Source organism: Myotis lucifugus, unplaced genomic scaffold (genome assembly GCF_000147115.1).
Source record: "Myotis lucifugus unplaced genomic scaffold, Myoluc2.0 scaffold_0, whole genome shotgun sequence".
Classification (NCBI taxonomy): Eukaryota; Metazoa; Chordata; class Mammalia; order Chiroptera; family Vespertilionidae; genus Myotis; species Myotis lucifugus.
In genome coordinates, this window is record NW_005871048.1 from 53,454,012 (window position 1) to 53,468,364 (window position 14,353).

The following is a 14,353-nucleotide window of genomic DNA, read 5'->3' on the forward strand; positions in this document are numbered from 1 at the left end:
GCAGCCCTGTCCACCACCATCTCTGAGCAGTTCCCTAGTGAGAAGCCTCTCCTGAGCACAACATTAGGACAAACACGCCCCCCTGCAGGCACCATGTTTCTGTAATGGTATTGAAAACAAGGGGCTAAATGTGATGTTACTATCCTGGGCTGGATGCTGGAGCAAAAAAGGACATTTTGGGGATTTATTCAGTGACGTCTGAATCAAGTCTGTAGTAATTGTGTTCCAGTATTAACTTATTTCGATTAATGGATGGTGGTAGTATATGATGCTAACATTAGGAAGAGCTGGGTGAGCGGTGCATGGAAACTGCATTATCTTTGAAACATTTCTATAAATCTTAAAACTAGTGCATAATAATAATCAAAAAAAGGGCAGATACTTACTTAACTGACCAGCTTTTTCCAGAGGGCAGATCCCGGGTGGTTTCACTCATATTGGTTGAACTGGGTGCCCCAGGCTCACTGGCTTTAGGCCTGCTTCCTCCTGGACAGGCCCTGTCCGCCCCCTGCACAGGACACAAAAGGGCAGTGGCCCCATTGAGGCCTCTGGCAGAGGAGCCAGGGGACCTCCTGGGCACGATCTCCAGCTCTGTCTTGAAGAGCACAGCCGTGGGCCCTGCGGGGAAGTCCTCACTGCACAGCTTGTCGAGGTCGGGCATGCTCAAGGCCCTCAGGTCCTGGAGCTTGGAGCGGGATACCGGCGAGGGCTGGGTGTGGCGCACCGAGGACTTGTTCTTCTTGATGGGAGAGGCCGGGGTCACCATTGGGGTGGGGATTCCGGAAGGACCAAGCGATTGCTTCGGGTTGGAATCAGGGCCCTTGTTCCTGGCCTCCACCGGGTGATGCCGGGGGACGGTCAGTGTCATGCTGGATGGGGACTTGGTCATCTGGGGGATGAGGGTGCTGGCTTCGCCCTGGCTTTCGCTGCAGGAACTCAGGCTGCGTCGCAGTGACCTCGCTGCCAGGTCACTGGGGTGGCTGAGGCTCCCTGAAACTACGCTGCCAGAGGACCGTCTCCCAATGGGAGGCTTGGAGCTCACAGACAAAAAAGCGGAAGCCCCAGACTTGGCCAGGGATCGGTCCGAATTGGCCAGGTTCTCAAAGGACTTGATCCTCTGCTTCACCGAGAAGAATGAGGTAGATTCGTGGGGCCAGTGCTGCTCCAAGTAGTAGTGTCTTCTGGTGACTCGGATTTTGTCGGTGATGAGGCAGCTCGTGTCCTGCACTGAAAGGACGTCCCCTTCGTCGGTGGTTGGGAGGGCCCTCGACGTCTCCAGCAGGGGCTTCACACTGTAGACGCCCGGTCCATTAGCCAGTCCGAGACCTCCGCCTCTGCACCCCTTGGCCTCCGGGCCGCTTGTCCCAGGGATCTGGCTGTCCCGGTGGGAGCGCCCTGGGCTGTGCAGGGAAGGCCCTTCCCGTCCAAAATGGCTCGAGAACTGGGCTGGCATGGAGTAGGTCCTGGTTGCCGGCCTTGGCGTGAAATAGGGATGCTCATCCAGCGCTGGGGCCGCTGCTGTGCTGTTCTTGGGCATCTCCGGGGAGGCTGGCACCTGGCTGGACTTCCCCGGGGAGGAGACGGCCAGCTTTGCCACGCTGAAGGAGCGCTGCATTTCCGGCTCCACCGGGGAGGCGTGGGACGCCAATGCAGGTGCATGGTTTGGGGACGATTCCACTGGCTGGTGGCAGAATCTAAGTTCACTCTTCTGACCGTTGCTCGGGGTCACGAACCCTCCCTGTCTGCCCCTTTCGGCTGGCGTGTCACCACATGCATTCTTTGGCATTCTTTCAGAAGAAATTTTGGTTCTTTCTGGGGAATCATTAGCAATTGTTTTGCTTCCTTTGTCACTACCAGTCACCCCAGGTTGGGCTGCTTCTGGTACCGAATATGCGAGCTGCTGGCCCTGAATACGTTAGGCTGGCCGCGCCGGTCCACTGCTGTGGACGCGCTACTCTTCGAGGCGGCGGGACCTGTCCCCAAGGCCGCCTTGCTCTCTGGTCCACACTTAGGTCTGGGGGCGGCCGGGCTGCCTCTGTCGGGTCCGGAGTGCACAGACGCGTGGAACCTGTTGCCCGCACCTTGCTCAGGAAGAGCCCTGGGAGAGGTGAGGGGCGAAACGAGTGGTCTGATGCTCGTGTCAGAGGCTGACAGCCTCAGTGACCCCGAGGCTGCAGGGGGTGGCTTGCTCTCCGGCGCACACTGGGGAGACCTGGCGGTGGTTGTGGCATTTTTGCCGGGTTCCTCGTGGTCGGCTCCGTGGGACCGGTGTGACGTGACCTTGGAGAGCATTTTGTGGGAGGCCTGGGGTGAGACCAGGGACCTCCTGGGGTCCGTCCCTCCAGCCTTAGGCGTGTTAGCTGCAGGGCCCTCGGCGTTGCCTTTGCTTTTGCTCTTGCTGCTCAGCCTCTTCAGCTTAGCACCGGACTTGGGTTTCTGACCGTTACTTACAAGGGTCTCCACGGAGCTTTTTTTAGGTGGGTCTTTATTTTCAAGATTCAGTTTCAGCGGAGGGGGGCTATTCGGCACAGCAACCCCCTTTCTGTGGCTTGTGCTCAGCACCTGACTTTTGGAGTCAGGACTGGTGGCTGGCATGGCGGGTTGCCCCTTGTCAGTCCTGCTCTGCAAATGAGCACCTTGGTTGCTTTTATTGATCTCTTTAAACCAGGCCATGATGGGCCTCCTGGAGACCAGCTTTGGTTTCTGTAGCGGGTCCTCCAGGTCTTGGCTTTCGGAGCTGTGCAGGTTTGCCAGGGCACATTCCCCGTTCTCGGGGGCACCCGCACTTTCAGTTGCGTTCACACTTGTTTCTTGTTTTTCATCTGTGGTTTCACCATCCAAGTCGTGTCCCAAACCGTTCACCATGTTGGGAGAGCTGAGGGCGACCGGAGCGCTGTGAAGATTCCTGGCGGCTGCGGAGGCCTGGTGGTTTTCCACAGCTGAGCCAGTGCTGGGGACCCCCCGGTGCTGTGGAATCTGTGGGTCCATGGGAGGTTCACGCCCCTGAGCACTTCTGCCCCCGAGGGGAGACGGCTGGGCAGAGCTTGCGGTTGGAGGGCACGAGGCTCCCGGCATGAAGTAGGCTCTCTCGCGTGGACTTCCCACGGCCTCACCCAGAGCGCTGTGCCGCAGGGGCAGGCCTCCGGCTGGCACAGGGCAGGGCGCCTCCTGGGCAGGCATGGGCCCCGCCATGGAGGTTGGGGTGGGGAAACCACCTGTGGAATAGATTTCAATTTGCTCCTCCTCTGATTCCGTAGTGTCTTCCCTGTGAGAAGACCCACGAGAACGAGTAGGTGACCGGGTGTCCCTGGTGCAAGCTCGCAGGGCATCAGGGAGCGACTCGGGGTCAGAGGAGGAGTCCTCGGCGTCCCCGTACATGGAGGAGAGAGACAGCTCCGTGCTGTCAGCAGGGCCTGACAGGGATGCGCTGTCCTCGTGAAAACTGCTGAGATTTCTAGAATAGTTGCTCAGAAAGTTTTTGTTCACAGTAAAATGTTTGTCAGGATTAACTGAATCCAAAACAGAAGGCTGGGAGGTCCAGGGGGGGTGAGGGGGTTGGCACGCTGCCCAGGCCCTCTTGGGGGTGGGGGCCTGGTTCCCGGTGGCTGGCTCAGCTCGGCGGGCGCTTCCTCCTGCAGCTCCTGTGGGGGGCTGACCCTGAGCACTGCCCTCCGGCCTCGCCCGGTGCCCTCTGTCCGGAGACGGAAGTCTTCCTTCCGAGGCATCCTGCTCCTCGAGGCATCTGTCCACATTGGTCACAGGGCAGCGGTGCTCCGAGGCACCACCACACCTCCCTCTGGCCCGGTCAGTGGGTGAAGTCCAGGAGTGGCTGGCTTGCGGTGCCCTCCCAGGCTCAGAGTCCGTTCCCTCAAGCCCAGCAGACTCCCGGGAGGGTGCAGGCACGAGGGTCCCTGCCAGAGTTTGGCTGTGGTCGCCTGCAACTCCTCGTGTGTCCTGGCCTGTGAGGAGGGCTGGTGACAGGACAGTGCTGGCTGCAGCCGCTCCCTCTGCCCCAGGCCCTGCTCCCCCAGGGGCAGCTGCCTTGCTGGTGGTGTCGGGCCCGCCGGTGTCCAGGGGATGAGACCCTGCTGTCTTCCCTGGGGAGGTGCTGTGGACCCGGGCAGGGCTGCCCTGACGTTTGTCCTCAGACTTGGGGGCCCTGGGTGGCACTGGCTCTCTGGGGTCCTCAGGCCGCCTCCCATGTCCTGCGTCCATGGAGGTCTTGCTGGGGTCCGGGTGAGCAGCCCCCTTCTGCCCTGGGGAAGGGACAAGGTCTGGGGAGCCGTCCAGTCCTGTGTCAAGAAGGTAAACAGAAGGTGGAGTGGGAGGGGAGAAGAAAAGGGGGAAATGTGAGAAGAAAAATAAAGTAAAATATGGAAAACTGTAAGCAATCTGTCTTTTTGGTCTTTTCAGAAAGACATTCCACAGGTAGGCAGTCCTTGTGTTCACCACGTGTCTCATGTACTCTAAGGCACAGGCCACAAACGGGTGAGGGGTGTCGCCTGGACGGAGAGGCACAGTGCTGTGGCGTGAGACGCAGGCAGCTTTTATGTATGGTGAACCTGTGTAAGGGTTTTCCCACCTGTTCAAATTCTCCACCTGTAATGATTTTTAGGGGAACTTCTACCCTCCCCTGTAGAAGCATAGTGAATGGTAAACTAATCTTACCCGTCCCGGGGTATTGCCCCTGGTCTGGTCCAGCTTCGGGCAGGCTCTCTGAGAGGCGGCCAGCTCCTGGGTGGGGCCCATGCCCGATGGTCAGCTCCCCCGGAGAGTCCTGGCACAATGACAACAGCAAGTCACTGTCAGTAGCTCTCCAAGACGTCATACCCAGAGGAGAGCTGGTTTGGGAAAATTCAGAAATCCCAGACTAGGGGCCGCAGAACGGGACTAGAAACTGCATGGTCTGGTCACTCTTCCCAAGCCTCAGCTTTTTCAACTTTCCACTGTGGGTGATCAGGGACGTGCAAATCAAAACCACAATGTGATGCCACCTCGTACCCATTAGGATGGCTATCAAAGAAACAAACAGAGCCCTGGCTGGGTAGCTCCGTTGGTTAGAGCCTTGTCCGGATATGCAGGTTCAATCCCCGGTTAGGGCACATACAAGAATCAACCAATGAATGCATAAATGAGTGGAACAACAAATCGATATTTCTCCCTCTCTCTCCCTTTCTCCTTTCCTCCCCCCGCCCCCATATTTAAAAAACAAACAAACAAAACCAACCAAACCAGAAATAACAAGTGTTGGTCAGGAGATGAAATTAGAACCTTGTGCACTCGTTGGTAGGAATGTAAATTGGTGCAGCCACTTTGAAGAGTGTGAAGGTTCCTTAAAAAAACTACAATAGAACATCATGATCCAGCAATCCCACTTCTGGGTATATTCCCAAAATTTGAAAGCAGGGGCTTGAAGAGACATTAGTACACCTATGTTCATGGAAGTATTATTCACAGTAGCTAAAATATGGAAGCAATGCAAGTGTCCACTGATAGAATTAAGAAACATGATCTACACGTACAATGGAGTATTAGTCTCAGAAAAGGAATTCTGACATGCTACAACATGGATGAGCTTTGAGGACATCATGCTAAAGTGAAATAAACCAGTCACAAAAAGAACTGTATGATTCTACTTACATGAGGTAGGAAAAGGAGTTAAAATCCTAGAGACAAAGTAACGGTTTCCAGGGGCCAGTGTGTGGGGACCGGGGAGTTACTGTTCAATGGGCATAGTTCCCATTTTACAAGATGAAGGGTTCTGGAGATGGACGGTGGTGATGGTTTAATAACATTATGACTATTATTACCACTGAACTTTACACTTAAAAATGATTAACGTGGTAAACTATATTATATATATTTTACCACAATTTTAAAAATTGAGGAAAAAAAGGGAGGAGGGGATGAGAAGACTTGCCCTGTCTAATTCAGGATTTTAAATAAAAGACAATATTAAGTTATAAAAACAACATGCATCCTACAAAAGGCTATATAGATGGAAGGAATTATCGATATTATATCACATATCGATACTCAAGCCTGTCAACTCAGCTCCTCAGTGTGGTAGTTAGGGGGAGAACTCATCTGGATAAATGACATGGGCATTTAATATTTCAGAATTTCACTTTAGCTTCCTTCCTTCCATCTAGTATCTACTGTAGAAAAATGTTGAAACTAACTTTCTAAAAAGTCAAATCAGATGTATTTGAAATGTACCCTCTGGGATAGAGTCAGAGAGTGGCCCAAAGGTGGCAGCAGAGGAAAGGGGTGAACCGACAGGGCTCTCAGCTGCTCTTGTGACATGTCCATCACCTGCTGCGGAACCCACCGGTCAGGCGTGGCTGCAGTGCAGGATGGCAGAGGGTCCTGGCCTAGACGGGGGGCTGGGCAGCACACTGCCCCAGTGCCACCGGGTCGTACGCTTTGCAATGGTTGCTTTAGGTCATGCGAATCTCCTCTCAATTTAAAAGGCATTAAAAAATGGAAGACAACCCATTGACCAAAAGAGAAAGATACCTTTTTCTAGCTTCCAGTATTTGGGAGTAAATACTGGATGGCAATGCATTCTATTTCCTTTCTCACGTGTAAATAAAATCAAATTTTGGAACTTCTTTGGTGCACAAGTTTTAAATGCCGTTCAAAGTTCGTATTGGGAATACGAATCCACAATGGCAAAAGCCCTTATTATTATAGATATAAATCATTATGAATAAAAATTACAATTTGGCTTTATATAGTTATCCGAAATTTGTCAATGGTACTTTTTAAAAGGAAAGTATCATTTACCCGTTAGCTGAACATTACATTTTTTTTTTAAAATTTTATTGATTTTTTACAGAGAAGAAGGAGAGGGATAGTGCATTTCTACTCTTTCTGTTCGATTTGGAAAAACCCCTTTTTTTGAGTATAGTTTTTATGACTTTGTATTTCCTGGTCTATTCACACATACGCTATATAAGCCACTTGAATACCCATCTTTATAAATATGGCCTTCCAAGTCACCTCAGCTCTGCTCAGGCAGAAACCATATAGTTGAGAAGATCTTAAGTAACATTTGTTTCTCTTACTCTCTCCTTGCTAAAGGGAAGATATTCTGAAATTTTTAAAAACAAGCAATTTGGTAATTTTGGGTCATTCTGACCAAGGTGTAACCAAGTAATAACATAATATTAACTTGCATTTCATGTGGTGGCACGATACGTTTCTTTCATGTGACACAACAAGGCTACGAGTAGCTTTAATTACACATAATCACTGTACAAAGTTAAATAAGATAGGGACCATTCAGGAGTTAATCACTGTTGCCCTATGTTTGATGGTTACCCCAACTCTGAGTGGATCAGGGCACACGGCATCCCGACTTCACGGCCAGACAACTGTGGCTCAGAAAGGTGTGGTAACTTCCTCAAGTGGCCACCCAACCAGTCAGCGGAGACACCGGGCCAGACCAGCGTTTTCCTCTACCCGCCTCGCACTGCCCTTCCATCACTGACCACAGGCCCCATGCACAGGTAAGAGCGATGATATCTTTTGGCCGAATGATCTATGACTGAACACCTGGGCCCTTCCCCTCCCAACCTGCTGACACATTCCGGAGCAGTCAGTGCACTGAAATGAGTGACTGTTGACAAAAGATAATTCTCCAGCCCTAACCGGTTTGGCTCAGTGGATAGAGCATCAGCCTGTGGACTCAAGGGTCCCGGGTTCGATTCCGGTCAAGGGCATGTACCTCGGCTGCGGGCACATCCCCAGTAGGAGGTGCGCAGGAGGCAGCTGATTGATGTTTCTCTCTCATCGATGTTTCTAACTCTCTATCCCTCTCCCTTCCTCTCTGTCAGAAATCAATAAAATATATTTTTTTAAAAAGATAATTCTCCAATCATTGTCCTTGCTTTTAGGCACACGCCCTGTGCGTTAACACTCTCCACCTTCATTCACACAGCATCCACCTAGATCCCAGGTACCTGGGAGAAACTCAGTTACCTTTTCCACAGCTCCACCTGGTCGGAAGCCAGTCATGGTCTCGTGGATGGAAGCGGCCTGGGCCTTAGATTCCAGACCCTGGGGGTCATTACCTCCGGCAGTCAGGTTTACTGTCTCGGATGCGGTGGGCCTGGCCGAGGCCTCCAGCCCCTTGCAGTGTGGGCTGACCCTGGCCACTGGCCTGTGCCTGCACCCCAGGCTTTCACTCCTCTGCTGGGGGGCACTGGCGCTGTCCGCACTCACCAGACTCTGGGTATCAGCTTTGTATTCCAATTTGGGTGAACTCCTGGACCCTGGCAGTTCCTTCCTCCTCAAGCAGCCAGAGCCACTCTGGGGGGCCTCTGCAGAAGACAGCGGGTTGGCTGCATGGGGAGGAGTGTCCCCCAAGTCCCCTGGGACACTTTCCAAGCTCAGGGAGCTGCCGAGGAGAGGCACCGAGGAGGCCTTGCTGACCAGTGTTTTCTGGGGATGGTCCTCTCGGTTGTTGACACCCATGACCTTGGGAGAGGTCAAGCCATGCCTAGAGTCGTCCTCTGTCAGAGGCCTGCCGGCACCTGGGAGGCTCCCTGGGAGGGAGATGCAGTCCCCTTCGCCCTCGAACTCCTCATCGCTGGCGTCGTCCGAGTAGCAGCCCACCTTCCTCTGGCGGCGGAGAGGGTTGCGGAGGACCTGTGGGCTCCCGGGCAGACTGGCTTGTCTGGCGACTGTCACCTGCTTGTGGAAGAGCCCAGAGCCCCGCTGGCTTCCTAGACACACAAGGCTGTTGGCCCTGGCTTTTCCTGGTTCCTTGGGAGCTGGTGGGGAGAGAAAGTCAGATGAAATAGCTTCCCATCAGGCCTGATCTTAACAACTTAACTCCTGAGCATTTCCACATGGCCCTCTGGTGCCCTCTGGCCACTGGGCGCCAGGCTTCAACAATACGGCTTTCTGAGGTCTGCAGGGACAGAACGGACAGCCGGGACTTTTCCTGCTGGCCGCCCTTTTTGTGTTTTTATTTATTTTTGTACCTGAACCTCTGAATTGCTTAACTTACATGTGGGCGCTGCCTAGAGACAGGAATACATAACTTGTCACCATCAGGATCTCTAATGCATGGCTGGGGCTCAACCCAGATGCTGCTGCTGCTAATCCTCTTTAGGAGGGTGTCGGGGGACCAACAAGTGCCCCAGGCCCAGGCCTTCTTACCACCCGAGGTCCTTCCTTCATCAGCAAAAAGGCGGCCTGACTGAAGGGCAGGTAAACTCCCAGCCTGTGGGCACAGCTAAGCCTGAGGTTATAATCTACAAATGAGTCCCGCCCCGGAGGGGAAGCAAGGCCTGGGCTGCTAAGCAAACTCTACACATCTTGCTAAATAGAGTGAAAAATGACACATGCTTCCACCTTGAAATGTTCCCATCAGACTAGAGTGAGCTCATCCGCTGCTCCAGACGAGACACAGGGTGACCCTCCCCTGCCTCTCCCAAGACGGGCACTTTCATGTTCACACATCAGAGATAAACTGCAACAGGCCGCCACAGCAGCAAGTCTGAGGAATCACTACCGCTCATGTCAGAGCCTTTTCTCATATACTGAGAAGATAATCAATGAGATTAAATGTCTGTCTCCTATAAGTTCCGAATCTTTCACTGCTTTCTAAAAATAAGTCAGGGTCTCGGGAGGGAAGGGCCTGACATTTGGCTGGTATTCCCCTCAAACATAGGTCATTGGGGTGCCAAACCCTGGATGCCATGCATTTCAAGACTCCGCTATGTACACAGCACCCAAAGGCCACCTTCACCACTGGGGGTAGAATGCGTGCCCGGCCTATTCACTGCAGAATCAAGTGGCCATTTTTAAAAAATAAACTCTGGATTTAGTCAGGCTAGAAAGATGGCTTCTGCTCAGCCAGAGGCCTGGCTTTCCTTTCTCTGCATATCACAGCGCTGTGGTATGCGGTAAGCCAGCGTGGCGGAGCCGGAGCGCAGTCCCCGCTTACTGGAGGCGCTGCAGCCGCTCCCCGCGTGCTCCTCGTCCTCCGAGCCCGCCACCACGAAGTCTGCCAAGGGGCCTGGGACGTCCGGGGCAAAGTACTGGGAGAGGTCGGCTTCAGAGAGCAGGGAGTCCTGTTGAAGAAGACAGTGTTGGACGGTTTGGAAGCGGAATATTCTCAACATTACTTCCTATCTTTCCAAGAACACTTTGTTCTAATCCATGGTCATTCGGAGCAGCTGTGGCGTGAACACCCACTTCCATTTACTTTGGGATGGCTCAATTAAACGTTTAATGAATCAAAAGCCAACGGCTGCTGCCAGACAACATTTTTTAAGGTTCTTTTTTTGTTTGTTTTTGTTTTTTGCCAAATGTTTGGCAATGCTGAGAAAAGCCACAGCAGCCATGTATCAACCCTCCCAGGAAAAACAGTGAGGAAGCGATAGGAAAACAGAATGGAATTCCAAGCCACTGGTGCAGCCTGTTGATGAAACAGAACCCAGGGGAGCTCGGATCCTGTGCTCAGACCCACTGGGACACAGGAACAGCCAGCCGGGAACAATGCCACCGTCTCCTTAAAGACGCAGGCCCCCCAAATCCAACCAGGGCCCGCCCTCTTCTTATGGAGCATTTAGAAAACTATTTTTCAAATTGCAGTTCGGTTCTTTTATTCTGTTGCTCTATTTCTTTTCCTGAATGAATATTTAACAAAAGAAACACATTCATATTCTTGTTCTCAAATCAGCATTGTTTGCTATTTCCTGTGTAAAGTGGCCAAATGACTCACTGGACAGAAATACAGGCTGGGCCCTCACACTTGATTTCTGGGCTCCGGGAATTTGTTCATGGGCTAGCGGAGTGAGGCAGCAGCGCACCCTGACTCACCTTTTTTGCGAGAGAGGGACTCTTCAAGGGGGTACCTGTTGGGGGAAAAATTCACCATATTGTCAACAAAGCTCCAATCTGTACAAATAGGCTCACATCCTTAACTAGAAAAGGAGGAGCCAAACACACTAAACAAAGCCCTCTCTGCTTGACCAGCACTGATGGGCCAGGTGCACAGGTATCGACATGCATGCGGTCTACCTGGGAACCCCGTCCCTATCCCGCCCCACCTCCCGAGATTCTGCTCATGCTTTAGGACTGAACTCGGTGCTACCATCTCCATGATGATCCCAGTTGGGAGGAACTTCGTCTGAATCTCAAGAGTATTTTATGCTACTCATACACCAATTCCCAGGCACACGGTATAATCAAATTATAAGTAGATTCATCTCATCTCCCTTCCTCGGCTCTTTCCCTATGTACAGGGCTGAGACCCTCACTGAGCTGACCCCACGGTGCTCAGCACGGCTCCTGGATAGGAAATGTGTGTTGAGTGGACTACAGGATGAATGAACAAAGGGACACCACCCAGGAAACTCACACAAGAGCCGGGAAGAGGGTTGAATATCTATTTTAGACTTTAGTTGAAGGATGAAAAGACTCAGCATTGAGACTTTAAATTACATGCCACGAGCCAAGAGATCTTGGGCATGAGGATCATGGCTTAATAACATCTTTTATAAATGACCGAGGGGCTCCGCTGGGAGCATGAGAGGACAGCTTCCAGGCAGGCCGGGAGAACGGGCTGGCTGAATAAAGAGCCCATTATGGCTGTGCCATAATTTTAAATATATTAATGATGGATGCAGATAATCAGGGTATTTCATGGTTTCCAAGAATTCCTATGCCTCTCCTCTGACAACCAGCAACTCATGGCTCAGTGCCCTTTCCTCCCATCAATCCTGACGTGAGTAATATCTCAAGTTCAGACATGTTTGCAGTTCCTTTAGGTTCCATTCTATAGGACTCCATGCTTCCTGTTTTAAATTCAAATGAAATTCTTACTATCTTGGTCCTCCTCTGCCTGAACTGTTCCACGTGGGAAGGGGAAAGCGTGATTTCTGCAGCCTCTATTGCCTTTCTGAAGTTGAAACTTTTAATTCATGTCAAGAAACCCCAGGTTTTTGGATACTATACTCTGCATCTAACAACGGACACACCAAACAGCTGATATTTTGGTCTCGCTTCATGTTCGGCGAGCACGGTCAGATGAGTTGCACATAAAGCCATGGAATGCTGCTAACTCATTTTTGCAAATCATCTTAAAGTGATCTAAGAGGCATGCGTGATTAGAACTCTAATAAAGCAGATGAAACAACTGCAGATATCAGAAGCAGCCGCTAAGGGAAAGCATAGCATCTCTATGACAGCAACTTCTGTCCAACGTGATAATCAGAGAGAGAGAACCCAGCCATACTGCACAGGAGTGCCCCGTGGGGGCACCTAATGAGACGCTTCCGAAGGTTGAATGAAAATGTGCGGGTACAGTACCTAAGCCAGGAGAGGAACTGGCCTCTTTGCTGTCCTGGTAAGTGCTGCGTGCTATCACTTCATCCATTTCCTGCTCGGAAACCTGGATTTCAGCAGAAAGCACAAGTTAGATGGGTTTATTTACTTATTTCCCCCAACAAAAAGGAGCTAGAAACAGGCAGAAGCTGAGCAGAGGCCAGAAGAAAGAAAACCAGGGGCCAGGGTCCTGCTCGTCCCCTGAAGCCATCGCTCAGGGCACAGAAGACCTGAGCTGGGCTGACTGGCTGCTTGAAACAATATACTCACAAGACCTTCCGTTGGCTCCCAAGTTCGTACGCAAAGCAATCAAGTGCAGGGGCTGGTATCTGCCTCTCTCTGGGACACTCACTTCTAACTCTTTTTTCCTAAACTTTATCGAAACAATGTCAAACTTACATCGTGACCCGTCACCTGTACGTATTTTATCACATAGCTCCTAAAAACAAGGACATTCCCTTAAATAACCCCGGTACTATTATCAAATTCAGGGAATTCAATGCTGATACAAATGACTGTCTACTACACCTACATTCTGTGTTCCAGTTTAACCAACTGTCCTAGAAGTCTCCTTCAGAAACACCACTCAGACTGGAAGTGGTTCCGGGGAAGTTTGATGCCGGCCTGCGATAAGGGTTTTCCTGGAGAATGCAAATCACCGAGTCTTTCCTCAACTACATCTCTCCAGGGGAAAATGTCACCCGAGCTAAATGCTGTGCACAGTGACGAAGCGTTTACAGTCTGTGCAAGCCCCTTATCTGCTGGACTTCAGTGGGCTGTCACTGACAAACGTTTCTGCATAGTTATACTTCACGGAATTCCTTTCCTTTTTTCTTTTTCTTGGCAATCCGGAATTCAGTGCATGATCTAGGGTCATGTCTCTTTGGTCTCCTTTACGCCAAAGCAATTCAGAGCCCTTCTTTGTCTTTCATGATGCTGATATTTTGGAAGAAATGAGGCCAATCCAAACCCTCAAAGGATGTGCCTAAATAGTTTCTTCATGCTTAGATTTAGATTATGCATTTTTGGGCAGAAAAACTATAAAACTCGTTTCCTTCTCAGTGCATCACAGCAGCACGCAGGGTCAGTGTGTTTCATAATTGGTGATAACTTTGATTACGTGATTGGGATGGAGTTCAGCAGATTTCTCCACTAGATTTTTATTTTATTTTTATTTTTGGTCATTAATGGGTCATCTGTAAGGAGATAGCTTGAAACTATGTCAAATCCTGCTCCCCAGTGTATTTTCACTCAATGGTTTTAGCTTCATTGAGTATTCTTGTCTGAATCAATTCTTATAGTGAAGTTTTCAATATAGTGATTTCATAACTCTTCTTTTCCTTCTGTATTTATTGGTATCACAGTAGGTTCATAGATCCTCCCCCCGCATAAGTTGTTATCCACCCTGTCATCATTCTTGAGAAGACTTTTAAAAGCCTGATACATGCTAAACTTTGAGATGTTTTAAAAGACAATTACATAACTTAAGTAACTTTTTTTAAAAGTAAGGCTTATATTTTAAACTTAGAATGATAATTTTGTATACTAAAATAACATTTAGTCTAAATAATATTTGGCGAAGCATAGCAATTTGTCTTAAGTGTGTAAATATTTCTATACAGGATTTAGCATTACATTGAACCACAATCACATCATGGCCTTTATGTAATACTTTATAGTAGGTTTTTTGGAAATAAAATATGTACACATTCATGCACAGTGGCATATACACTTGCTTACACACACACACCTTCATAAAGCAGAGCGTAATTTTGTATAAATAAGTCAGGGAAAATATCAGCCAAAGCAGCGGTTGCAACTTTTTCTTGATATTAGGCCTTCAAGATTTGCAATTGTTTTTCAGAGTGGGGAAAAAAATGGTTGGGGTTTGAAATGAGTGAAAGATTTCCTGGATAATTCGAATCATGCTTGAGAGCCCAGCACCAGTTAAAAACAGACTTCTACTACCAATACTTTCTTCTACTTAACGTAAGCTAGACGCTGCTGC

At 50.3% G+C, this 14,353-nt stretch overlaps 1 protein-coding gene across 1 annotated transcript in view; it reads right to left on the reverse strand.

Annotated features, from left to right (window-relative positions):
• PDZD2 (PDZ domain containing 2) overlaps positions 1-14,353 on the reverse strand; it is a 227,294-nt gene that overhangs the window by 10,500 nt on the left and 202,441 nt on the right. The window contains 7 exon segments of the mRNA XM_006081480.3: positions 387-1,885; positions 1,888-4,292; positions 4,669-4,777; positions 7,987-8,780; positions 9,962-10,088; positions 10,840-10,874; positions 12,331-12,412. Of these exon segments, the coding sequence (XP_006081542.2) occupies positions 387-1,885; positions 1,888-4,292; positions 4,669-4,777; positions 7,987-8,780; positions 9,962-10,088; positions 10,840-10,874; positions 12,331-12,412 (5,051 nt within the window).